General features: G+C 41.1%; 1 protein-coding gene across 3 annotated transcripts; it reads right to left on the reverse strand.

Moving 5' to 3' along the window:
• Positions 1–148: 148 nt before the first annotated feature.
• Positions 149–27,735, reverse strand: LOC122784442 (cAMP-specific 3',5'-cyclic phosphodiesterase 7B-like). Of its 3 annotated transcripts, XM_044049721.1 has the most exons (13): positions 27,391–27,735; positions 23,404–23,464; positions 13,373–13,465; positions 12,257–12,420; positions 12,094–12,157; positions 11,868–11,963; positions 10,804–10,904; positions 10,227–10,358; positions 10,020–10,111; positions 9,760–9,904; positions 9,334–9,430; positions 8,403–8,483; positions 7,579–8,275 (listed from the first exon to the last, which is right to left on the reverse strand). In XM_044049721.1, the coding sequence occupies exons 1-13, from the start codon at positions 27,409–27,411 to the stop codon at positions 8,091–8,093; spliced, it is 1,332 nt and encodes a 443-aa protein (XP_043905656.1). In that variant the 5' UTR covers positions 27,412–27,735; the 3' UTR covers positions 7,579–8,090. The 3 variants fall into 3 exon arrangements, with proteins under 3 accessions (XP_043905655.1, XP_043905656.1, XP_043905654.1); XM_044049719.1 differs by lacking the exons at positions 23,404–23,464; positions 27,391–27,735 and adding an exon at positions 18,650–19,358; XM_044049720.1 differs by lacking the exons at positions 7,579–8,275; positions 8,403–8,483; positions 23,404–23,464; positions 27,391–27,735 and adding exons at positions 149–1,223; positions 18,650–19,365.
• Positions 27,736–27,872: the final 137 nt, after the last annotated feature.

Raw genomic sequence — 27,872 nt, forward strand, 5'->3', positions numbered from 1 at the left:
TGGGCGTAAAATCTAACTGTTTTTTTTGGAGTATCTCGAGTTTATAGAAAGGGAAATAACAGACTTGCTGGATTGCTCCTTTAACACGCTACGAAAATGAAAACTGCAGGTGTTTTTAAGTCAGCTTGACCTCACAGGGGGTTCAAGCGCAAACGTTGTGTGTAAAGCTCAAAGGTCAACGTGTGTTAAGAAGACAGGAAACCATGTAGGATGCTACTGATACTGTATATTTGGTGAAAACACTTTAGAGTGCTGTGTGTGCGTGTGATAAGGAACAGTAAGGCCCTGAAGCTGCCTGCAGCTGATCACATAGCGATCTGAAGAAAACATGGAGGGGAAAAAAAAGACACAATACGGCGTACAAATCATGTCGTTTTCAGCTGATAAAAGCATGCTCGTCTCATCTGCCCACACAGTCTTACAAGTTTGCAGAATGCAAATTGACAAAAGCAGCCAACAATTATGTAACCTCAAAAGAAAAGGAAAAAAACAAATCCGACCTTAATCTTGGCTTCAGAAATGAGGTTCTGCCTCATTGGGAGCAGGCGTTGGTCCCCATGAGTTCTTCTAGTCTAGAAAAAGTGTTTGTACCAAAAAAAATGATCCTAATGAGGCAACACACACACACACACACAAACTGAGCAGGTGAAATTTGACAGGTGTGGTGGGGGTTGTGTATCTTTAGGTCAGACAGAAGATGGATAGGGGTTGAGATAAGAGATCTTAACATTTCACACACACACACACACACACTCACACACAGACACAGAGTGAGAGTTTATTGCTCTTGGGTATTGATCGTGTACATATTTGTTTGCAGAGTGTTTGTGAATGTGTGGGTGTCAGAAGTTACAAACGCTGCATGAGACATTAACCCTTTATTTCCCCCCCTCGCCGTCTGCACTTTAGTCATTCCATGACACCGAGTGCTGCTTGGAAACCACCTGCTGCTCAGAGACGCACAGATGCAGGAATGTAGTGGAGTGTGAACCCATGAAAATCCACTTTAAAATAATCTGTGGTCGGTCTGACCTAAATGTGTACGGTTTCTGTAAAAAAAACTTAAAAAATTGAACACAAAAGAATATGAAACGCGATCTTAAATGTTGCGTGTCCAATGTAGATGTGCATTTTTTGCGTAAATGTGTTCGCTGAATCTCACCGGATTGTTTGGAACTTCATTCTTCAGTTTTTGTTTGTTCCTCAGTTCCTCAGGAAAGTACCTAAAAGTACAAGTACACATATCTTACCAGAAGTTGAAGTCACTTTTTTATAATATGACTTAAGTAAAAGTCTTAAAGTATATGACATTTACTGAACTTAAGTATCAAAAGTCATTAAAAAAGTATTGAAAAAGGTGAGGAGTTAAGATTGAGCCGTGGTGGGTCAGTGGTAGGGCGAGTTGTCTTTCAACTGGAAGGTTGTGGGTTAAATTCCTGGCTAGTCTATATGTGTCCATGAGCAAAACACTTAACCTCATGTTGCATTGTGTAAAGCAACTCATCAAAATTAGAAAAGCTCTATATAAATACAGACCATAATACCAACTCTTCTTCTTCTGATTTTACTTGGTAGTAACAAAGATAGTTAGAGGAAATGTAGTGGAGTAAAAGTACAAGTTGCGAGAAATATAAATAACAAAGTAAAACACAGATACAGCACTGGCGAAAACACAAATAATGCGCAGAATTTGAAGAATACAAGTGTGCGGGCGCATTAAGTGCAAAAACACTGAAGTCGTTATTGCACTGCGCTTCATACACGAGCACCTGTTGTCGGTACAGACGTCCATGAGTGTCTGTCATGCAGCGAGCAGTGATGGGAACAAAATGTACCATTAGTGATAAGCGGCAACACACTGAGATAGACAGGATTTAACTGCTCGAGTGAACTGCGGCGTCTTAGAAAGCACTGTGATCATGAGTTGGCAGGTCATACATGACTCTTTTTTTTTTTTTTGGAAAGGAGTGGAACCAACTGTAAAATACAGACGGGATTAGGGTTACATGTATGTTTAGTGCTCTCATTGCTTCACCTGAGGTCAGAGGTGAGCACACGAGGACATCAATTTTGTTGGTATTTCCACAGTCTCTGATTAGACTTTATTGGGGTGGGGGGGGGAATTTCCTTCAATGTGACCCTATTAACAGCAGCCAAAGGCTCACTTGTGTGTTTTATTTTGTCGTTGTATTGGTATGTACATGCTGCATCAGCATTTTTGTCCTCACATGCCCCTACAGTAAGTGCACCACATTTTGAGAAGTGTGACATGCAGTCGTGTAATATGTACTGTATGTAAAGTATGTGTGCAACATAAGAGAAAAAGAACGCACGTTCCCGTGTGTCACACGCGTGTTCATGTGACACCAAGAACAATAATGGATTCGCTTTGTTTTTGATGGAAAAAACATACTTTTACTTTTAACATACTGCTAAAATAAAAAGGTAATAAAGAGACTGAGTCAGTAGCGAGTTCACAAATACTGACGGTTAACCCTTTCAGTGCTGAGCACAGACAGCCACAGACCATTAAGTTTCATTTTTCACTTTCCAAACACCCAAGTCATTACTCTTCGTCTTGCAGCAGTGAGACCGAGGAGGTGTCAGAATTCACCCGACATCATCATCAGCTCAAACACTCTCTGGTAAATTAAGTAAACAAATACACAAATAAAGGTGCAGTCCCTATACTGCGACAATTGATCCCCATGAAGTGTACTCTCACAGGGCCCGCGATGAAAAAAAAAAGAAAAAGAAGCCAAACAGCGCCTTTTTACAGGTTTGCATTTGGAGGTAGATGTTATCAGCACAAAGGGCTGATGGAGTGAATGTTGTTACAGAGGGAGTGGTTGGATTGGTCGGCTGTCATTTAAGGGGCAAAAGAGGGGGCTTTTGTTTGCAGTATCAATATTTACAGTGACACATGCTGGATGAATACTCACCGACTGCCGTGTGTGTGTGTGTGAAAGAGAGAGAGAGAGAGAGAAAGACAGGATTATCAGTAAAATGGATGTCACATGTCATGCTCTGATGAACAGATGCAAGTTTTAAAAACACAACTTACTCAGGGACCCTGTGTGTGTGTGTGTGCATTTATGTATTTATTGCCTCTCTGGGAGCTTTTCTGACATAAAGACTGACCTTGTCAGGACCTCATGGTGGATCCTCATTTTCTGAGGAAGTGGTTAAGTTTTGAGCTAAAGATTTGAATTGTGAATTAATGTTTAAGTCAATGCAGAGTGCTAAGAATGTGTGTGTGTGTGTGTGTGTGTGTGTGTTTTCTTATCTATCCAACAGCAGCACCCACAGAGTCCCAGTGTTGTACAACTAAAGAGCACTGCCCACCATGTCCCGGGGTAACTGAGCTGTGGCATTTGAAAGAGCCTCCGACAAGATTATGTCAAAAGTCAGCGGCTTCAGTGTAATGTGATCTAATAGGTGACCAATCAACATGTGCACTCTGCCTCTGTCTCACTCCAAAAGCCTCATTTACATTGCAAATCAGACGCATGCAAATGAGGGCAACACGGACAGAATCTACCACTTCTCCGCTCCCTGTCAGCAGTGTAGGTTACAGCATATTGGTGTTGAAAAATATTTTCATTATACTTTATACTACAGTCTCTCAGAGTCATTCTATTGTTCATCCTGCAAACCACAACTGAGCTAAACTTTCACACCTCAGTCCCCGTCTTTCTTACTACTTCTTTCTTTTAAATCCCCTCGCCCCGGGGCTTTGCTGACAACACAGAAAATGCCATGTTGATCTGCAGGCCATCCGTTGTATTTATACTGTAAACAAAGCAGCAGGTATCTCCACACACAATGAGCAGTGATGCTGTGCCCCCATGTGGCTCGTCTCCTCTGCACAGAGCCACTTACAATGGATGTGTTGACATCTAGTGGTCAATCACACACACACACACGTGAAAAGTCAAATTGGAGATAAACAGACATACAGAGCAATAGGCTTTCTGATGTCGACTGAAAAAAGGTTTATTTTTCTTTGTTCACAGTGCTCAGAGGTTGGTTGTCAGAACAGAAATACAGTCAAGACATCAGATGAAAGGTGAAAGCTCAAAACAAATCATCTATTATCATTTACTCATCTGATATTTTAAGTCCTTAAAGGTAGCATTTATCGAGATAAATAAAAAAAACCCAGCATCTAAATAGACAAAGGCTTAAAGATCTCTGAACTTCAGCCAGCAAAAACCTGCTCAGAGGAAATGGACATTGGAACGTCTACAATCCCAGGACAACTCAAAAAACACCAGAGCCACGACTGTTTTTGTCCTCACAGTGTCATATCCACTTCCTTCTCAGTATTTACTGCGACAACAACTTTACAAAAAAAAACATCGGGCAACGGATTACACGACATTTGAAAGATTAAAATCTCTTACTGGGAGTGAAACTCAAACTGCACCACATGACGCTTATTAAAATGACATTGCAGTGCAATAACAACATGGTAATAGGGTGGTAATGATGTAATAGGGAGGTGATGTCATGCACTTTCCAACTTGTGAATAACAATGGTATAAGATAATATTATAGAAACACCATGTTAAGTTATGTTAGCGCAATATCCAGGTAAAAGCTTAGTAAGGAAAATGACTTTAATTCCCATATTAAGTTAAATTCACCCTCCATTATATCCCCACACACATTTCCCATTGTTATGATGATGGCATTATCATGATACTACTTTCACAGTCACAGAATTATTACCATATTGTTTCTGTACCGTAATGTGAGGAAAACATCGCCTTCCCTCAGCACATATGCATACAAACGTTCATAGCATACAGACACGTTGAAATTCTCTGCTAAAATCCTCCGTTTATGAAATGATAATGGCACTGTACATTAACTAGCACACCAGTTGGTCGTGATTTAATCTCTTCTGACAGTCACAGTCACTTTTTTTTACGAGACAAATGTCTTATAAAGATTGTAATCTGGTATTAATAATCCCTCGGATATATATATATATATATATATATATATATATATATATACATATATAAAAACTGTACTAAAGACATACTGCACATATTTTGTACTTGTTGTAAAACCAGTATGGCTTAGACACCCTGTATCATTACTGAATGTGAGAGGTATTCAAATACAAGGCAGCCCGAGGCCTGCTATCTGGACTAGCTCTACACGACATGGCGGCAGTACAAAGAGTAATATACTGCAGTTTTAGGTAGCATTAAGTGTTGTTTCACATTGTGTTTATACTTGAATTACATTATTAAAAAAAACAACAACGGTATTTGTAAGAAGGAAAAACACTTAGTAAGACTCCATCAGTGACTAGAGAGGAAACGTGTGTGTGTGCGTGTGCATTGGGTAAAAGTGTCAGGCTTCAGAGAGAGTCTGCAACGGCACAGAACTGTAGAGACATCAAAAACACAGTGTGTGCACTTGAGACAAGTATGCAACCTACATACAGTATAATAGGAGTTTCAGCGAGCTCAGAAATAGCAACTACAGCTATACTACAGTACTGTGCAAAGGTCTCACGGCAACCATCAGATTTGTTGTTTTTATGTCGCTCCAATTCTGTAATCATTAGCCTTTGGGTTAGAATGACGTGAGTAAAAGTTGGACTTTTTGTTACTTATTAACAAACTAGTTCAACATGTGTGTGTAACGATCAAGCATGTCCTGAATAAAGCATGGGTTTGTGCTATTGCTTAAAGGAATACTTCGCTGATGTGCATTTAGCCTTGTATTACTAGAATAGGGGTAGCATTTTAGAAAAAGTGTGCTTCCCAACCTGAGTGGACAAATATCTTCATTCTTCACCAGTGACACTCGGTCCTGTTAGCGCACCTGTTAGCAAAGATGGCGGACACTGTTTACATTCTGGGAATGAGGTCCCGTTCCCCAACGAGTGGGTCTAAAAAGTGCGGAGTTAGCGTTGCAGTTTCAAGCCTCGGACCAAGTGTCACTGGTGGGCATGTAACAAAAAAAGAAGAATGAAGTTATTTCCTCGACTCAGGGGGAAACTGAGGTTGGGAAGCACACATTTTCAAAAATACTACCCCTATTCTTGCAATACAAAGCTAAATGCAAATCGGTGAAGTATCCCTTTAAGTGTAGGTCAAACTAAGTACTTCTAGACATCTTGATCTAGTATTTACACCCTGTGGTGATTACAGCACTGCTAAAACAACAAATGGTGGCTCTTGCACAGCACTGCACACTTGGCCGGTGACTCAACTATTGCACTGCACCTCACACGACGAGGTGAATGTCACACGTTTTAAAAACACCTTATAGAAATGTGTTCATATATCACTGCTTAACCACTTTTCAACTTCTGAATATTTGAGCTTAGACAACCCTGTAGCGCACACCACATTGTACGTAGAAACATACCATGTGACGGCTGCGTTGTCAGAAACATTAAGCTCTGGTTATTACTCATCTCAGGGAAGACGTGGGGGCCTTGGCCTCTGTTAGCACCGTGTGCACAACGTTGGCCGTGCCCGTCGCCATCTACACAGCAGAGTGGGCAAAATAAATACTTTTTACACATCGGTGCAGTTCACATGTGGACCGAGTCATATTTACAAATACTTTATATGCTTTGCTGTACGTTAAAATTGGCTACACGTGAAACAGTTTCACCACTGAGATGATACATATATATATGCATTTGCCATTTCAAAAGATTACTGTACAAAGTTTGAATGAGTATAGGATTCTGTCACAATTTGACCAAATTAAAAATGAAAAGGTATGTGTAGTTATTAATTGGCCCGGGTCTGCTTATAAGACACAAGAAATTTGGAGCGGTAACGCAGTGAAAGTAGTGGGAAGATGTAGGAAAACATGTGAGTGAAACGTCCCAATCTGAATAATAAAAATAAAATGTGAAACAAATGGCGACAGGAGTGTATCGGTATGCTGGTAGAAGAAAGAAGAAAAGACAGGCAACAACAACAACGTGATCGTGTAAGAAATGCATTCAAACAGTATTTTAAAATGTCTTGTCCAGAAAGTTCAAAATTGCTGTTAAGGCTTGAAAAGTGAGGTTTTCAGATAAATAAATGCACCCGTCGAGTTGTTACAAAGGTAACATCAGTGAGAGACAGTAGTGGTTCCAAACCAGTACAAAGGTCCATACATTGCTGAGATTTTGGCATGTGAATTGCTGAGGTGCTCACAGTATGTACAGATAGTACTGTTTATAACTTTTTTTGTTTGTTTGTTTGTTTGTTGTTTAAATGGCTCTTGCTTGTGAAATGTGAAATCCACAGTCGCCGCGTGCGCACAGGTCCAAAAACATCCAGCTGACGCTTAAAGTCAAGTGGCTCAGAATCAGCGGCAGCTGGAGCCACTTTGTGTCAGTCTACCAGGTTACACCATCGACAGGCGACGTGTTACACCTGACAAGAACTCGACAGCTCCAGTTAAAACGCACTTCAGTGTAAAAGTAGACAAGTGGACACGCTCGTATTAATAGTGAGGAGCGTCCGAGAGCAGTGCTGTACAAAAAAAAGAGAAAAAAGTGAAAAGAGCTGAATGTGTATAGTGTAAAAGTTTAAAAAGCATAGTCTACTTTATATATATAATCATATAATTCCTCTTGGGTTTTTTTATATTATCTTTTAATGGCATGTTTTATAGCACAGTCCAGCTGACATTTTAGAAGTGTATATATATATATGTATATATATAATTTTGGCTTTTCTTTATTGTTCTAGCAGCAATGTGCAAACACATTAATCGTTGTCTTCTCTGATCCGTGTCCTAGCGTCTCCTGGGTCATCTCCATGAAGCTGATTTCACAGGGTTAAAGAGCAAAAGCTCAACTGGCATTTATTTACTAAGATTATCAATCCACCTGCTCTGCCATGGATTTCCCCCCTGCAGTGCAAACACGCCTCTGCTCCACAAGAGGACGCCATTTCCAGGCCACACTCCTGACCATGTGCTCCCACTTTCAGGAGACTATGAACACCCTGGGGGGGGAGGAAATACACTGGAGGACAAATAAGGAGATGGATAAACACTCCTTTTCTCCATTAAGAAAGGAAGATTTAACATCCCACAACATGTGAGGAAGATTAAGGGATGTTCTCTTCCTCTCCAGCTCCTCCTTCAGGCTCCGGCTCAGTGTGAGAGTGCGTCTGGCGGCTCCATTGGGCCTTGTTCTTGTGAAGGTGACCCATCATGGTCTGACTGAGCGGGCTGGGCTCTGTAAAACGCTGCCACTCCTCAAACAGAGGCTCCACAATGTAGGAGATGAAACCTGGAGCGCAGAGCAAAGGCAGCTTGAAACTCAAGGGTTGGTGGGGGTTTACTCACTGAGCTGAGGCAGATCTTCTAAACGGGGACATGAGGTTAATGGATGTTCTTGGTGTTTTGAGTGAACTCACCTGTCTGGATGGCTGGGACAGAGTCAGCCTGCTGGTTGCACAGAGGACTGATCTCCAAGTCAAACTTTCTCTCCAGGTCACCTGTAATATCCATACGATAGTTGTCAAAAAAATTGGAAAAAAAAACCCACTGAAAAAATGACAGTATTTACATGGCAACAACTGTTCTCTGATGTCACACTACTCTGTCCCTCTTCTAGTCAAATATAAACATATTCATTGATAAGATACTGTGAGAAGGCTAACTGAATGCTTTACTATACAAACTGTGGAAAACTACAGTTTCTCATTTGTAATTGTGTTTAAAATGTCCCTCAAAATGTATCACAGTGAATTTAACAGTGAAGAGATAAAAAAAGTGTCACATAAAAACGAGCTCAGGAGAACCTGCTGAGGTTTTGTTTATAATATCAGCTTTTTATCCACATACAACCACCATTTTGTGAGCACTGAAACACTAATCTCCAAAATCTCCAAATGCCACCCTTGTGTTTTCGTGTTTAAATCCAAAGCACTACTTTGGGAAAACGGTGATGCCATAATCCCACCTCTCTCTTGCTCTTGCATTTGCTGTCGTCGTCTCTTGTCGTCGTCTTCTTCTTCTTCTTCTTCTTGTGTTGGGAGATTGCTTGGTTTATTCGCGTTATGATAACTTTTATTTTCTTTCCTTAGTCCCAATGGCTTGGATCATTCCGTCGTCGTTCTCCACGACGTACATATACTTATTCCAATAAAGCTTTATTTAAAAAAAAAAAGTTTGTTTTATGTTTCCTCTCTTTTTGGTGTATTTCTGTGGCAGCACTAGAGCGCCACTCACAGGCTCGGCATATGTACTACGGCGTTTAGAGTCATTTTGGGTGTTTCGTGCTTCTAGAAAACTTAAAAAAAAAAAAAAGATTGCGTAGATAAATGTATGTTTCCGTGTACTCACCCTGTCTGTAGAATTCCTCACACACCCTCTCACTCCACTGTTTGCTCATCTCCCAAACCCGACATGGGTTGCAGACGTCTGCACACTTCAGAGCAATCTAACGATACAGACACGGATTCACAAGCAGCTTTACTATTTAAATACACATTGTTTGATTGCAATTAAAAATCAAAATGGCACATTTCTTCCTATTTTCTCTCACAAATTCTTTCTTACTCTAATAAAGATGCACATGCCTAAGTTTCATATATTCATATCACTATTTGGTGATTATTTTTTTTTCAATTGAGAAAAGTAAAGGGAAAATCAGCTCAATGTTCAATAATGTTGTCAATAGTTTCCCACAGTAAAATATTCATATAAAAATCCATAGTAGGCGACGTTATGTTCAAAATGTGTTTGAGGTGAGTGTGCAGTATACAGTACCTGCAGCATAAAATGCCTGTGTGAAGCCAGCTGAAGATCCAGATCCTCGTTGTCCAGATGTTCTCTGAAGGTCGACAGGAACTCGTTCTGTCGGCTGATGTCTGTGGCGAGAATGAGAGATCCCAGCTGCTGCTCTATGTCCTGCCTGCGATGCAAAAACTATGATAAACCCTCCTCACATTTCACCATATGACATAAGTTAATGAGTTGGAGAAGACATTTTTAATAAACTGGATTACACTGAGCGAGTGTGTTCTTACGACATGTCAGCAGGCAGGTGAGACAGCAGCCCTGACTCTCGCAGCATGCCCACGGTTGACCTCCAGTGGTGACTCTCCAGCACAGATGTGTTCTGAGTTTAAAAAGAATATTGTTCAAAAAACAGACTCTGGTTCGGTCTTTGAGACCAACACCTTTCAAACACACTGAAAGACACAGACATGCCCAGCGGCACCTGTGTTGTGTACCTGGTAGAGTGAAGCCAGGTGGTGTCTGGTCTTGATGAGGAATGGCTGGTTGACTCCAGGATGGTCCACATCGTGAGCCGCCGCCGCCATCAGACCCAGGAACACGTCCAGAGGGCTCAGCTGCTCTGCCAACTACAACACAGGGACGGTCAACCTTTCCACATTAAGAAAAACACTGAATCTATAGTGTTTAACACAGACACCTTATATAAAAATTAGATGTGATCCTCTGACTAATTGCTGAGTCTGCAGATTTGTTATTTACTCTGGATGCAGGCCAAGCTGCACTCACAGCACCCTCTGCTGGACAACTTAATTATTTTGAAATGTCTAATGGCGATTGTAGGATGGGTATAGTTTACAGTGGGTATCGTTTTAGTATTTAAATCATCACTGTGTTGTCATATTAAATGAAAGATGCATTGATGTAACTGTTTTATGTAAAATGTATTTGAAATGAATCGATATCTAATCGAAAATTGAATCAAATCAGCACCTTACGATCCAGAATCAGCAGTGATACCCAGCCCGAGTAGCTGTGTGTGAGAGAGAGAAAGAGTACAGTAGATTTTATTACCCTGGGCTCCTTCAGGTAGCAGTACATGGCTTGAGTGACATCTGCTGCATGAAGAGCATTGTGATAGGGATTCTGAGAGTGGTAGTCCTCCTGCACCATACCTGGTGAGATAGAAGAACATGAGGTCAAAAAAGATATTAATGCAATTAAGGCGAGCATTCAATGAAGGCCTAAAGTTGAGGATGAGATATCACAGACTTAACTGACAACTATTTATCAGTTTGAGTGTTTGTTCAATAATTACAACAAGTTCTCTGATTTTTCAGCTTCTTAAATGTGAATATTATCTGGTTTCTTTGCTCCATATAACAAATTAAATCATTAAAACTGAATCATTTTGGTTTGTGGACAGGTTTGGGAAACACTGATCAACATTTTTCAACAATTTACAGACCAAAGAACTCGATTAACCGAAAAAATAATCAACAGATTAATAAAAAAAAGTTAGTTGCAGTCCTAGTCAGTACCTCATACAAGCACAATGCAAAACCTGAACTGTCCCTCTAACAAGGATTCACACTACAGTAAACAAATAGTGGTTAGACATGTTTGACACAGGGAGAAACTAATCATTTATAATCAAATGATAATAAAGTTCATATTTTGACCCTTATAACTGTACAAGTTCTCACTTTTCATTGGCTAAAAAATTGTGACACGGCGTCACACACGCGATTATTGTCCTGCTGTACGTGACACCGCCATTCAGCAAGCTGTGGATTCATATTCCTTCCCTTCAACAATGCCCCCGCTGTTATTTCATCCATATTTGTTTGTTACTGTAGGGGACAAGAAAGCCGGTGCCCTCTTTGTGATGACTGATTGCAGAGGAAAGACAGTCGACGTCAGCCTGGGATTTTCTGTAACCTTAAACCCTGCTCGGCTTTCAAGATTATTCTGCCGCGGCAAAACAACCGCGGGTGAAACTGTTGAACAGCAGGTGATTTCAGAGGTGACAACTGGGACAGTTTTCATGTTTGAGTGTAGGAGGATACGTCACCATTAACAGGTTATAATAGAGTGGGTTCTAACTACATAAATTAGATTACATTGAGGTTTCTTACCCAGAAACCTGTGCAGCTTGACCATATCCAGCTGGAAGTGATGAATGAGCCCGTAGACATTTAAGAGATGGCACATCAGAGTAACCAGGCTGTTTCCTACGACACACGCACACACACACAAATATTCATACTTGAACAGACACATCTAATGTTCCAGAGATGACATTTTATTGAACTTAGTGGTCGAGCGTGTGCAGAAGGAAATCAGGTCGATCTGTGATCTTACCATTTGTAAGACGATCGAAGAGGAAAATGTCAAAGTTCCAAGTCCCTACTTTTGACAACATGTGCTGTAACCAAAAAAAAAAAAGGCAAATGAGTTGTTTTTTTGTGTGATTCACATGTGGTGTACATGTGCTGTGCTCACGCAGGCAAGTGCAGGTCCTCACCGCAGCTTGTCCTAGGTAGTCGTCGTCCAGCAGGTGCAGGGTCCCGGGGGTGTGAGGCATCAGGCCTCTCAGCAGTCTGGAGGCGTGGCAGTATCGCTGAAAGCTCAGCAGGCGCTTCAGCTTTTTCCTGGTGCTGGACTCGACCTCCCCCTGCTGGGCACTGGCTGAAATTGCACACAAGAGACATTTGAACAGACAAAAAAAAAAACCACAATACCTTACATGTGTTGAACATAATGAGATGTAAGTGGTGCTGGATGCATGGTGGAGTTTTAGCAATTCCTTTAATATATGCATTTTCATATCCAGATGTTTGCGTGAAAGCCCCTGCTGCATCAAGTAAACCAAAAAAGAAGTGTGTGTGAAAAACACAGTTAGGCTTAATTCACATATAATTCACAACTGTGCAGATTCTGTCCATGAGCTAGACTGGTTTGCTTCTTGGACAGCGTAGTTGAGAGAGTAGTTTGGGATCTTCAAGGGGCAACCACTGAAGTTCCAATGTTAATTCTCGACAGCGACATGCGTGGCTGTAAGTTAACTGCAGGGTTACACGGTCGCAGGGGCTTCAAAACAGCCAGTGCAATCATTTTGCATTTAACATGTTGAATCTATTTATTACTCTGCATTATTGTTTTTATTGTGGGGTATTTTTGTGTTTTATACTCCTTTATTGTTGTACTTCAGGCTTGGTTCAGCATTTTGGTCAAATGTGGTTGTTTGTTTGTATTATATCAATTTAAAAATGTACCTGACTTGACTTTACTGTATCCCATAATGCATCACTGGTAATGATTAACAAACAAAAACAACAAGAAGACCAGAAGTTCTAACTAACCACATCCATAAAAATGATTAAACATGCCATCAATTACATTTTTTTAAATCTTTTAAAAGCACAATTAAAAACAGACTGGTCACACAGCTCTAGTGTAGTTAATGGAGGTATCACATTCATAATAACACAGACAACCAATGACAACTATGATGCTTTTCTTCTCACTGTATAAACTCACCAAACTACTTATATAAACTTTAGAAATGTTGGATGCAAATGTTTTTTCTTTGATTTCTAAAGGAATGCATAGATGAGAGTTATGTGGTTGTGAGACTTACTTTTCAAGACGCGGAGGTCAATCAGCGGGTATGAACCTCGTCTCTCAGCCAGCAACACACCAGCATGACCAGTGCTCAGTCTGCCATCATCAGCTACATGAAAGAAGGACAAGAGGGTAAGGACAGGGTGGGGAGAAAAAGACAGGCAAGAAATAATAAATATTTTATTTGTTTTACAGATGCATTGAATTGAACATTTTTGGCAGGGACAATCCCATCATTTATTAACCAAACTCAGAGTGAAGAGACTAAGGCTACATCCACACAACCAACATGTTCATTTTCTCTGTACGTGTGTGCTGGTTGCAAACAGGAAGCCGATCCTCTTATCTGCAGATGTTTCCCTTGTTTCAGAAAGTGCAGCTAATGGTGAAAATTAAAAGTGAAGGTTTTTGTCTTGACACTGATTATGAGGTGAAACTTAACGGAGCCGTTTTCAAATTGCAAATTGCAAATCTCAGAAGTGTTTGAAACACTTCATATCTTTAAGTTCTCATCATTGCATTATAATCATGTAATATTTTGAGAATATAGACTTTCTCCTGTGCCAATTCTTGTATTAAATTCCGTAACACAATATTGCAGTGAAGCGAAGAGAAATATCTAAAAGTTAGATCTGTTACCAAAAGCTTTCAGTTCTACTGCATCATTATTATTATTATTATTGTTTACAAAGGTTTCGGTTTCTGCCTGTCGAGACAAATAAAAATGGATCCAGCATTCTCCATTTGCGTGTAAAACCGGAGCAGTACAGAAGATGTATCGCAGAAACCAAGGCGACAGACGGGTTGATGGCTGAAGGCTAAGTTGTGCAGCCAATGCGCGGCGATAGCAGCACAACAGAGCTCAGTGTTCACTTAAACTCGACAACATCAGCCACATGAAAGCGGACTGAGAGTCGCTTCTAAAGCGGCGTCGACGGAACAAGAGGATCTTTGACTTTGACAGAATCACCAGGACATCATGCTCCTGGTATGAGTCCGCCCGAGGAGAGAGGATTTCATGCCTCGGTGCAGCTGTTACGACGGTGCACGTCTGAACATTTTATTATTTAACAAATTGGTGATGCTTACAATGCGTACACTCTGTTCCCAGTATAACTATCCTTGTTGTTAGTGTCGCGTCACGTACTGCAGCGTGATCGTTTGATGCGGTTCATTTTAAACAAAGGTGACCAGTGTGTGTGTCATATTTAGGTTTGTTTTTTTCCCACTCCTGCCAAACAAGAGCTTTTCTGTTGGAAGACTCTGACAACATGAAATCCATTATTTAAACTACAAACAAATGTTTTGGAAGAAACAAATGTGTATTTCTCCACTGCTTGACACGTTGACAGCATGTTTTCTCTGAAAACAGATAACAAGCTTTTTTTTTGTCTACTGCTGGAGACGTCTGGAGTCCTTGAGATAAACTTTTAAGTTTTAATCCTTGGCTGTGTTAGCAGCACTTATCAGATGAAGAGGGAACACAACAGCACAATGGCTCACTGAATGATGAATAGCAGGAGTTCGTTTTTTTTTAAATGCACAATCCACACACCCAGAGGCCGGGTGACAAGGTACACAACAAAAGTACACTCTGACTCTGAGCACACATGCACAGGCATGAAATTTACACTTGAATAAACTAAAAACTATGGGAACACTGAATAATTTACATATCAGACGTGAGGAACTGGAGCACACTGTGATGCAGACGTCCCCACCATTTTTATGTCAAGAGCTATCTATCTGTAGATAGGGTTAAAGTTAACATGGGATAGGGCTTGCAGTCAGGTATTGGGGGTTTTGGTCAAAGTCTTTAGGATCTTTCCCCCTTTCCCCAGGTTTTGTCCTCATGGAGAACAAAACCTGGTCCCAATGAAGCATAACTGAATTTCTGTGAAACTAGTCTTGGAGAAAACACTCTACAATCCAAGTTTCATCCAGGTTTGATCCACTTAATGTACTGGGTGGCAATTTAAATTCAACATCGGAAGTCCCAGATGCAGATATCTCAAGTGACATCTAAACAGATCAGACTGACCTTTGTCAGGCTTATGTAAAGTGTACAGTTCTACACAGATCCAGATCCCTGGATCCAGTGAATCAAAATGTAAAAATGTCAGGTGCTGTTACACAATAAAAGCAGGTGACAAAGTGCTTAAGCCACTTTGCTTTTGGCTTAAAGGGTGACCTCACCAAAAGAATATACGGTATTATACTAATTTCTGGAGATCAATGTGTTATTTGATCAAGCAGACAGTGGATCAAAGATACACATCTCATTCCCACAACAACAGAGGAAGTTGGGATTTAATAAAATTAACAAAAAGTCGGCGTCAAAATCACTTCCTTCAAAGAAAATAAAAGCCCTACACAAGTTTTATGAGTAAATACATGAAAAAATAAAATACATGGTCAAATGTAATCCAACTCTTGTTATAGAATGTGAATTAATGTGCTCTCTTTAAATCTATTACACAGGAAATGCTGCAAATCAAAATGCAACTACGCAAATTGCAAATTGTGTATGATGATGATAATTTACCCACGTCGTTCAGCCCTAGTGTGTGAGTGTATGTGTATGTGTGTGTACTTTGGAGGCCAGGTGGCTATGCATAAAACATCCAGTGGAAAAAAAACAGGCATCATTCCCTATTTATGCATTTTATAGTCCAACAAACAAATTCAAACCACTTGGGGCAAGTGACTCAGTCTGTCAAAGAAGTGAGGCAGAAGAGTCCTGCTGGCCTTGTATGAGCAAAGAAAAGGGGAAACAGGGGAAAACCTTTGCTTTTTTATCTCACAAGCTGCCGGTGAAGGAGACGAGGAAATGCATCATGTGGAAAAAAAACAAACAAAACACGGCAGTAACAGTCACCTCCTTCTCTCTGTGTGTCACACGCACACATCAGCCCTCTGGCTCTCCTCCTTTGCTCAAGCCATCTCTCCATCCTTCATTCCTACCCACTGGATCCTGCCTCCACATCTCCTCTTTCTCTCCATATATAACTCTCCACTCCATCCTTGATTCCTCCTGTTCAACATCAACACTGTCCCCAACCCCCGCCCACCCCCATCTTCATCTGATCTGTCCTCTCATTCATTGCGCCCCCACCTCTCCGTCTCCTTGTTGTCTTCGTCTTCTTATACGTCTCTTTTAAGTGATAAATAGGTCATTGTCTCCATGTTGAGCAAGAACTGGGTCATTTAGAATGAAAACATGAATCGGATGGAAAAGAGGTTTGATGATTCAACAGTGCACATGTAACCTCGCCATGCATATGTATGCATGCTCTCTCACACACACACACACACGGCTCCCACACATAATTACACACACATATATTCACTGAATCCGTGGAGGTTTGAAGGCACAAATTGTGATTTGTGCAGTTCTCCTTCCCAGAAAGACACGTCGCTGCCAATATGTCAATATATACAAACACAGTAGCAGATGTTTACTGCTTTTAATTTGTACACATGGACGCGTCGTGTCGAAAGACATCGAGCGCCGTGGAATCTCAGTTAAATCACAAAGTAGGTAGGGTGTAAAAACATCAGCCAATGTGCATGGCGCTTTGGTCTTACATGCTTTGCACCCAGACTTTCTAAAATAAGGTTTAAACTCTATATAAATTATTTTATTGGTTTATTTGATGCTTTTTCATACAACTAGCCACAAAAAAACACTAGTACTTAGAGAGAAATGTGGATGTGTGGTTTCATTATCAATTAATCTTGGTTATCAATTAATCTACACCTGGAGCCAGAACCAAGCACATTTGGACATTTGGTTTTATTAATTCATAACAAAAGAAATTCAGAGAGCTACCATAGTCCATGTCATATGTAGGAAAAAGAAAATATGATGGTGATTACTTTTAGGCAATAAAAAAAACCAGATACATCTTGAAAACCTGAGTCACTTTCACCATGTAAACCATGTAAACTTTCAGACCTTTTCAGCTCATCCCTGCAACAGCAAATGTCAGAATGACTCACTGTCCCCGCACACAATGTGTCTCACTGCGTCTATTCTCCACACGTTGTTTAGCTTGACATTAAATATTGTGCAGACAGATTCTTCACCCTCTGTATGGATGAGGCCATCGTGATTCAAAAGGAAGGTCACAGGCAGTGAGCAGCAAGCACACTTTTTTTTAAATCTATTTTTCTACCTTATGAGTCATTACTTGCGCACGGGTAATTCCCCGAAGTGTGAATCACCTTCTCACCTTAAGTCTTTAAAAGCTCATTCAAATCTACCAATAATGAACCGGTTTTTTATCAGCTTGTTGGATCAGCTTGTTATGATTAGGTCAGTCAGTCCTTGTGTCATCTTGATATTTACATTATTAATGATATGAAGATAAAAAAGAAGACAAAAAAAATCCCTCAATGCAAATGGTAAAAATGTTCCCACAGTCGCTTGTTGCTTTTTTTAATCACCGTCATCAACCATATCACTGTCAAATCATCACTCCTCCATAAAGTAACTCATGCCAAACTGTCACCAGTGTTACTTGGCATAATCCGTGTTATGCCACCAACAGACAGACAGACAGACAGACAGACAGACAAGGGCCGGATTGATGGCGTCACATCGATGTCATCAGTGCAGCTGTGGCTCAGCAGATGGTTACTCCGCTTTATTTTAAATGGACACACTCTGGCTTTACAGCTCCAAATCCCCTCCTTCCACCCAGCTGAACTTCTCCAGCCGTGGCACTTGCTGACCAACTAAGCGTAAACATGCTGCGGGAGGCGGGCTTTATAAAGATACACCGTCAGTCAAACGCACACTTCTCAACATTTAAAAATGTGCACATTGACAGACAGCAATGGATGCAGAGGAGTATAGTAACAACGTGGTAATAGTATGGTGTAATATAGTGGTAGTATTATAGTAATACCAACTTATTTGTAAATGAGCTTGGTGATAACAATATGTAATACATAAAATGACCACGTAAAAGCTTCATAATGAGAATCAGCATTGGTGATTACCATATTATAATGTAGGATGAAATTCATCCTTCCTCATGTCCCACACACACACACATTCTTCCATTATTAATGTTAAGCGTAACCAAACAAGGTCATTTAAGTACAACAAACGAAAACCTAATTCTCCACAAATCATTACGTTTAAAGACGGAAATGTGCCCAATGTCCCTTAAATGCATGTTCACACATTAAGAGGAGAGCTGCTCGCTCCAAGAGACAGAATAAACAAACATGGCACGACTGACGTTTATGAGAGAGCTGATGCTTTACTGTACATGCACGTTACCTTCCAGGTGGGGGCTTCTGTTCTCCGTGTCCTGCTTCAACTCCTCTACCTCCTCCCCCTCCTCCTCTGCTTTCACCCATGTGCTCGCTTCACTTCTCTCTGACCCTCGAGGGCCTCCCCTGCGCGCCCTCCAGGCTGCCCGCAGCTGCCGTATGAGAGCAGGGAGTTCCAGGGCCAGTGACAGGCCCCCGCAGGTGACAGGAGGAGTCCTGAGTGGACCCCACACTGGTGAGTGGGCAGCTTCATCTGGACAGACCCCGACATCAACCCCGACACCAAGACCTGAATCCCGCATTCTAACATCTGGGCCCCAGAGACCTTCTAACACTGGCATCCTCACACCATACAAAAGGCGAATGGATGCAAGATTAAAGCCAAGAGAGCGGAGAAAGTGAGAAAGAGGAGGAAAAATAGGAACGGTGGGACAAGAAGTCCAGAGTAGAAAGAGTCACCCTCAGGTAGTGGTAGTGAAATAGATAGTGGGAAGTCTGGATGTCGGACAGAGGAATAACAAAAATGCAGGGAGAGAAAGAATATTCAGCTGGAACGAAAGAGAGATAGAAAGACTGAGAGTAAAGCGGAGTGCACTGATGAAAGAAATAAAGCCAAAAATACGAAGCAGACAAAAGCCAGAACAAAGGAAAGAGAATCCGTCTGTATTCCTGTCTTCCAGAGTTGGGCACTGACAGTCTGCTCCCTCTTTCTGCCGCATTCTCTCTCTCCCCTCCACTGTCTCTCCTTCGCTTGCGTTGTTGTGGAGAGTAAAAGCCCCTCCTCCCTCCATCCCCACTCTGCACTCAGCTCTCTCTAACCATGCCTGCGCGCTGCTCCCAGAGCGACGGACCAATATGTGGAAGGGGGCCTTTGAGTTCACAGACATGTCCTCTGTCTAACGGTCAGGTCAGTGGAAAGAGGGCTATACGAGGTGAACACTGACAACACAGACACTCACCGGTTTGCACAACTGAGGCTGTTTGCACGCTGCAGTGACTGCAGCCGAAACAAAACCTTACCTCCAACCCGAACAAGAAATTAAGGTTCTGTCTCATAGGAACGAAAGCTGTGGTCCACTCTTTACCCAGCAATTGATGGCTCCATGTGACCAAAACAATTGAAATAGAGAACAATGTCAATAAAAATGTAATAGAGCCCAACGTGAGGGCCTTATATTGTTTTATTCAGCCAACCAAAAGCACAGTATCATTTCTGCTATGAAGGCTCGCTCAGTCAAAACAGTAACAAAAGATCTAGTGTGATGATGTCATGGAGCAGTGTGGGGTTATGGGATTGTGTTTTTTTGCCTTGTTTGGTACAGCTATGCATTTGCACTGTATGGAGGGAGCTCTCAGGTTTGCGGCAGCAGTTACAGCAGAGACGGTAAAGCGGATAACGTCATTTACAGACGGATTCAAATGTTACATATTATGCCTTTAAATTACAAGGAGCCAAATAAGAAAAATCCAACATTTGAGAGCAGAGCGTAGTAATAATATATCGTATAAATCATTTATTGAGCAACACATCAATTGTCTGATGTCTACTTGTTTTGTTAGCGTGCATATTTTAATAACACAAGCACACAGTGAGAACAAATTGATGGACTTGTTCTGCTCGAAGGTAAAATTAGGTACATGGCGTACTGTGAGTCACTCTCCATTAAGGCTGTGCTGTGATAAAAACACTTGGGTGGGTTTGTTTTCATTTATTTGCTCCAATTTCTCCATTTCAGGTGACTAAGCAGCCTTGGGCTTGAAAAACACAACTAGCACTTCAACTGAAAGAAAGAAACAACACAGGAATTGTTCCACTCATACATTATTAGAGGGTATTAGAGAGGAATTCTAGAGGACAAATAGTAAAAACGCTGCAAGAACCGTTCGACCATTATGATCGATGTTGAAGACGTCCGTTATGCACTGAGCAAATCCTAGAGATCCACTCGCACACCAACAGCAGGATTCTCTCTTTCATTCGTGTCGTACAAAAGGCTGAAAACTCTTCAGCATCAGCAGCGTGGAAGCGGTTTAGTTACGCAGTCAGATACCTCTCAAAGTACTCACTGTAAACTTTGAACAATAGCCAGCACTTCTGGACACAAGACGTCAAAACTACTCGACCACTTTAAAAGGGTTAGAATAACTTCACTTTATCTGCATTTCACAAAACATTAACTGTTCTCACCAGCGGACGCATATTCAGAGTGGAAAAATGGAAAAAGGCGAGTAAGTACATCATGTTCGATCCAGCTGAGGTCATTCAGTGTGTTTCAATGGATGATATGTAGATTCCATTTAGGCAAGGGAATCGGTATTGATTCCCTTGGTATATCGGTAGATACACATGTTTTTGATATCGATATCAGACACAAAAAAGTGGTATCATTCCATCCCTAGTTCTATTAAGTAAAACATCCACTTATGCAGGCAGGGATTTCACATGAGGGAAACTCCAACCAATAAAAGCAGAATGAACGTAACAAAGAAAGAACATGGCAATTCCAAACCACCTGTCACATGGACATGGTTTGGGTATGAAAGGTATGACATTTGTATTGTTTGGTCGCCACAACGGAATCAAATCACCACTGACCTCTTCTACTACATGTGCAAGAATCATGCTGAACAGTACAAAGAGACTCAGACTGCAGATGTAATCTCTGTAAAAATGGATTCTGTACATGAATATGTCTGTCGGTAAGGGAAAACATTTTTGGGCCTGGGCGTCCTGTAATTTGTGGTCATAAGTCATAATATGTGCTGTCCTTGAAAGTGTGCAACGCATAAACATGATATCGATATTGCTATTAAAGAAAACTATATAGCACTATATCGGCATTTATTTATTGCCCAGTTCTGCCTGAAAGTAAATGGTCCATGTGAAGAGCAAAAGAGGCAGAAACCAATGGTTTTATTCATTTCCATTTAAAATAGCTGTCACTTGATTAGACAAAAATGTGATATTTTAGATGTTGTCTTTCAAATGCAACTGGATTTTGCCATCTTACATTGCTTGATGGACTGTTAACTGTGAATTGTAAAAAATGTTTACAACAAAAGGAGGTAAAGGCTGTTAACTCTGCAGAGACAAGACTCCAAGACAGTCCAGTAAAGGTAAGACTAACAAGTAAAGATATGATATTTTATCTGCAAATGGCCTAAGTCAGGACTAAACATTATATGGGACTGAATGGGCTTTACTGGCTGCTGAAAACCAGAAGTCACTTAGTAAACTACAATCCAGTGAGTGCGAGTAGATCGACATGTAATCATGAAAGGATGCAACTGCTACATTTTCCCCTGGAATGTTCCCTTGAGAAACAGTCGCAGGCTGACAAACACGCAGTGGCACAGACGGCACATAGCCTTGACTGTCGCATATCAGACGCAAAAAAAAAAAAAAGAAACGATTGCGGGAAATCTCGAGACAAAGAGTGTTAAGATAATAGACGTAGTCTGTGGGAAACTCTGCAAAGCAGGAGATGTGGAGCTGGGTAAAATACACTGTGGCTATGTGCTAAGTTTACAGTTGTTTTGTTGTCACGGTGTCGGGCAGTTATAAAACATTAGTGTAAAACATTAGTTTTTTCCTGTGGGATGTAGTGACATCATGAGATCTCTGACGATCTCCATAATCAATTAACCAGCAGTGACCTCATTGGTCGAGATGGTTATTGTGTTCCCTCGGGACCGACTCTTATGCGATTTTAACAGATGAGAAATTGAGCTGCAGGGAGAAAAACAGCAGCAGCAAACAAAAAAAGCAAAGACTGAGAAAAGAAATTTGACACTCTAAATTGACCGTAGGTGTGAGTGTGAGAGTGAATGGTTGTCTCGATGTGGCCCTGCGATGGACTGGCGAACCGTCCAGCGAACCCTCGCCCTATGTCAGCTGAGACTGGCACAGCGGGTCGCGTGGAGGACAAAGCGGTAGAAGTAGGACGGAATGAGGTTACAGAATGTTGACAAGCTACAAATTAAGACACGCACAAACACAATGTGTTCATCGTCTCGTCAGTGGTGAAGCAGTGATGTAACAATATGTAATTTCTCACTCTGTTAATATGAGTTACAATGTGGATCACCCTGTCAACATGGTCTATAGAATTCCTTGACTCTTACTTCACCACCTCTACCAATACTGTCTCTAAATAGAGGAGCTGTCCCGTTACCTGCTCTCTGCACTCTGCTGTGTGTGTGTCTGTGTGTGACTGATCTTATTTCTGATTCCCACCATCATGGCTACATTTTCTGGCAGCTTGCTGTAGATAAGTGGGTCAGTCGCTGAATGAAATGGCCTGTTTTTTTTCCTTTCATAGTAAAAACAAAAAAACCTTTTTAGTCAAACGTTTCCTTCACAATTTTAATCAAGTGGAAAAAACTTTGCTTTGGCTACATCTCAAGGTCTGAATCATCAAGGTCTGAGACAGTAGTTATGATTAACAAGACCACATCTTAGTGTCTCCAGTCCAAACACGAGAGCAAAAAAAAACAGGACTGAGAAAAAAAAAAAAGCCTTACAGTATTCTCAACTTTTAAAGTTAATTTTAATGTACTAAAAATTTTAATATTCAACTGAACAAGGGGGTGGGGAGAAAGCAAACATAGCATAACATTTCTGTTTGACACAGAGATTACCTGAGGGGTGAAAGGTTAGTGTAAACCTGGAGCAGAGTTCCCAAACATTTGGAAACACCAGCTGACTACACATTAACAACCGTTATCACAGAGGTTGTTGAGGTCAATTAGAGTTCTTACCCAGCATGCAAACTTGTGTGGCATTCTGCGCCGACCTTTTAAACGTGACAGCTCCACACCTCTGTGGTGGGGAGAAAGATAGAGAGAGAGAGAGAAAGAGCCGGGATTAATATTAGAACACCCAAAAACACACACACACACACACACACACAACATCAGTCAATCTGGCTTAAAGACATGGTGTGTGTGCCATCCAACCAGTCAGCACCATTTTCATTCACACATGCCCTTAAAAAAATCACATTGACTCAATAATAAATGTATATTTAATTGATCCAGTCAATCTTTCACCTTAAAATTCCAAAAAAAACACATGCTAATATCAGTGTAATTTGTAGTTTTCACACACACTCAGTCACTGCAATTAATATTAACATCTCAATCTGAATCCTGAATTTGAAAGAGGATTACAGGGAGCATCAAAGTGTAAGAAAGTAAGTGCATTAAGCAACAGTGGCATTTGCTGTTTGTGTGTGTGTGTGTGTGTGCGTGTGTAGACCGTCAACACGGAAAAAGTGGGTCAAGCAACAAAGTGGCATAAACTGGCAACAAATCACACATTAATCACATGCTTCTGCATGGTTGGTCCTCAGGGTCTGCAGACTTAAGTCTTTTTTTTTTCTCAGATATTTTCTATCAAAGGTGTGTTGTGTCATGTTCAAATCATAGCTTTGCTTTTCGCAAATAGGTCAGACTTAGCCACAGAACAGTTTAGTACATTTATTTGTCCATAATACCCTGATTCTACTAAACGTTAGAGCAATAGTAAGTAATGAGGAATGTCACAGAATACCAGTTTTACCATTTAAAATGGCTTTACTGAAGATCAGCTAATAGATCAACTGACATATTGTGTCAACTTTTAGTCATGTCAAACCTCTATTTATGATTAAGATGTCTGCTGCCTCGCTACAACCCCAGCCCCCCGCATAATAAAAGAAGTGGTGATGGACAAATATTTTCTAACAACAGCCCTGCCCTTCTTTTGAATCTGCAACAATAACACCTTGTCCATATCAACAATTTTAAATATACTACATTATCAGTGTAGCAATGTGCTACTCTGATTTGAAGCCTAATTACACTACAGTTCAGCTAGATTCAAACTGGTACATGTTCCAACTGAGGTCATTTATTAATAATAGCTAGTATTAATGCTATGATAATCATAACGGAACAATGACTATGTGCAAAGTGTAGATAGACATGGTGATGAAGACCGGGGCAGGTACCAATACACATGTGTTTGTTATCTGGTGTTATATCATGTTCCATGTTACTTCTCTGGAGGAAAAAAAAGAGTCATAAACAAGTATTTTGAGTAGGTGGATTAACATTTAATTAGCCCAGTGCTGTTTACTGGCAGAAAGGAAATGGGTAGATGGAGTCAAACCAGTGGGAAAGGCTGCTCACTCATCCAGCCCACATGGTTCTTGCATGTTTATACCCTGGTCGTTTTTTTTTTGTTTTCCACGATCTGTAGCTCTAAGCACACGTCATTATTATTCACCTGATCTGGACAGTCCTGCAGTCACATCTCCGTTTCTGTTTATTTACGACTGACTGTTGTCAAACTATTCACATCTCCTCTTTATACATATACACACACAGTTATAGACTTCAGCTTCTATTGAATAATACAATAGTGTAACTGTTACACACAATATTCACTGCCACTAGATGTCATCCTAACACAGGACCAAAACAAATGCTAAGTGGCTCACAACACCGGCCTCTCTTGAGGTTCTTGTTTTTTTAATTGAATTGGCTTTTTATCCACACGGAACCAGCATTTTGGGAGCACTGAAAAGCTATTTTTGGATCACAATGGGCAAAAATGGCATGCGCTCAAGTGCCCTCTTGAGTCACAAGACACACGCTAAAGTACCCTCTAGAGTGGTAAAAACATGAGGAAGTGCCCTACTGGCTGCCATTCATTTGTGGCCTCTAAAGCAGGGTCTTTCATTGCTGGTCCTGGGGACCCGGATGTTTTAGATGTTTCACTGCTCCAACACGCCGGATTCGAATAGTCAGCTCATCAGCAAGCACTGCAGAAGCCTGATAACGACCCATTTACTCAGATCAGGTGTGTTGGAGCAAGGAAACCTCTAAAACGTGCAGGATGTGTATCCCGCGAGACCCACTGTAGTGGAGGAAAGTGATGCAGTGCCCTATAAGATGCCCTTGCAACTTAATTTCCTATGGGTGTCCTTCCAATGAAAAAGGGTGGTGTTATGAAGTTCACTACATGACAGTGTCCTTTGGGTGTCCTTAGAGGAAATGACATTCAGTGCTGTATAGAAAATGTCCATCTCTGTGATAAAAAGTGAAGCTGTGCTGTAAAGGATGTCCCTGTCCCGGAGAGAATGTGGGGAACTCATTTAATTTTTCCAAATGTGGTCATCGCCTTCCTCTTGTGTTTGGAGAATGTTTGGTCGATTCACACTGATGACTTTTATTTTCTTTCCTTTGACCCCCTGGCTTGGTTGGTCTATTCTGCCTCCTTTTTTGTGGTTGTATACATTGTAATGTATACTTATTCAAATACAACTTAATTAGAAAAAGGAGCTTGAAATGCTTCATGCTTTATGTGCATGACCACTGATTCCCCTCTATGTTTATTTGTGTATTTCTGTAGCAGTGTTACAGTGCCATGTACAGGCCTGACACGTGTACTACAGCAATAAGTCATTTTGGAAGACATTTCTTCAAACAATGCTATGTTTACGGCAATATTTTAGGAACAAAAGAGATTATATGGGGTATAGGGAGAGTTCTGGTTCTGTGCGGAGACAGCGTCATTGAAATGCTGCCTATGGGTCTGTGGGTGCCTCTACAGACACAAAAAAAGCAGTACTGAATTGAGTTACCATGTGTACAGAACAAAAATAAATACCGCCAACAAAATAAATTCCACTAGCTGCTGTGCAGACTAATACAATGGGTCATCAATGGGTTGGTACAGCTCAGTTGGACAGGTGACAGGTGTGTTAACAATGTGCTTGTGCTCTGTAGGACATCACAGCGTAGAAAGTGGGCATTTTTCAAAACATGAATCCACCTAGGTGTCATGTTACCTCCCTGTTGATCCAAGCTGGAACATCTAGACTTTTAAAACATAAAAGAACTTGCATGCCCAATTGCCATTCAATCAACCATTTTTTAACACAATGCAATGACTGCACAATATACTCAAGTTTATCTCCTGTACACATACAGTAACTTTAAAGTATTTGCACACACACACAAGCCAAATGAAAATATATGTATAAAAGTATTATGTATACACTGTATGTATACATGAGGTTGGCAGTGTCCAGGCTGCAGGCTGAGTGTTGTAGCCAGCAGTTCAGCTAATCAAACACAGTAGCATACTAAATAATACTAGTTTCAGGTATTCAGGACTAGGACTGATAATATAAACCATGACTCAAGAACTGACTCCTTTCAGACCCTGAAGTTGGGGGACAAGGACTTTCTTAACTGCCAAATAATTGTGCAAATGTGAATTCATGCATGTCCCATCAGTATTTTCATATAACAGTTATTACAGCACATCTTGGAACTGGACTTGAACACAAAAGGACTCAGGACTTTTCTTTTTTTGACTTTGGTCTTGAACACTGTGGACTCAGGACTACACTGTGGACTGGACTAGGACTCTTCATTGATGACTAGAAAAACTTCTATTTTGTACCATTAGACCCCAAGGTCACTATATACTCACATACCCGCAATCTTAACATGTTCAACCTCATCCATGTTTTAAAAACGACATGACAGACTGTCAGTAACTACAATACATCATTATCACAGACTCTGTAGTGAGCATTTAATACATTTTAAAGGTCTTAAAAATGATCATTACAGGACTTTATAGGGCAGGTGTACCGACAAGTCGTACCAGGCCTGTTTCAAAACAAGTGTTTTCTGAGTGTGTGTGTGTGTGTGTGTGTGTGTGGCTCAGGTGCCGTTCAGTCTACATACCTCGACCATTAAACAGGACATTTAACCATCGTGGCTCCTCGTGGCCAGCGAGTGAATGCGACGGATCCAGGCGCGTGCTGAGTGTTTTCATGTCACGGTGAAGAAGCACAGACAGACAGGCAGACAGGCAGGCAGCACTGGACAGGACTGAACCTCACACCGCGGGATGAAAGGTGACCGTGTCCTGTCTGACACCTGTTTTTACCATCATTGTTACTGTTTACACTAAGAGAAGCAGGAAAACAGCTCCGTCCTCCTCCCGCACGAGTGTCTGACCTCACAAACGTCTGCTTGTTAAAGAGACAAGGTGAAGTTGCCGCGTTCGTTTGCCCCACCGCGCCTGTGTCCGCGTGCACTCAGCGCGTACGTCGAGGAGCCGCAGCGAGAGGAGAGGGGCGGGGCTGGTTGTAGCATCACTGGGGGCGGGACATGGAGAGGAATGAACCAATCATCGCTGGATACACTCACCGCTTTAAGTACAA

Source organism: Solea senegalensis, linkage group LG17, assembly GCF_019176455.1.
Source record: "Solea senegalensis isolate Sse05_10M linkage group LG17, IFAPA_SoseM_1, whole genome shotgun sequence".
Classification (NCBI taxonomy): domain Eukaryota; kingdom Metazoa; phylum Chordata; class Actinopteri; order Pleuronectiformes; family Soleidae; genus Solea; species Solea senegalensis.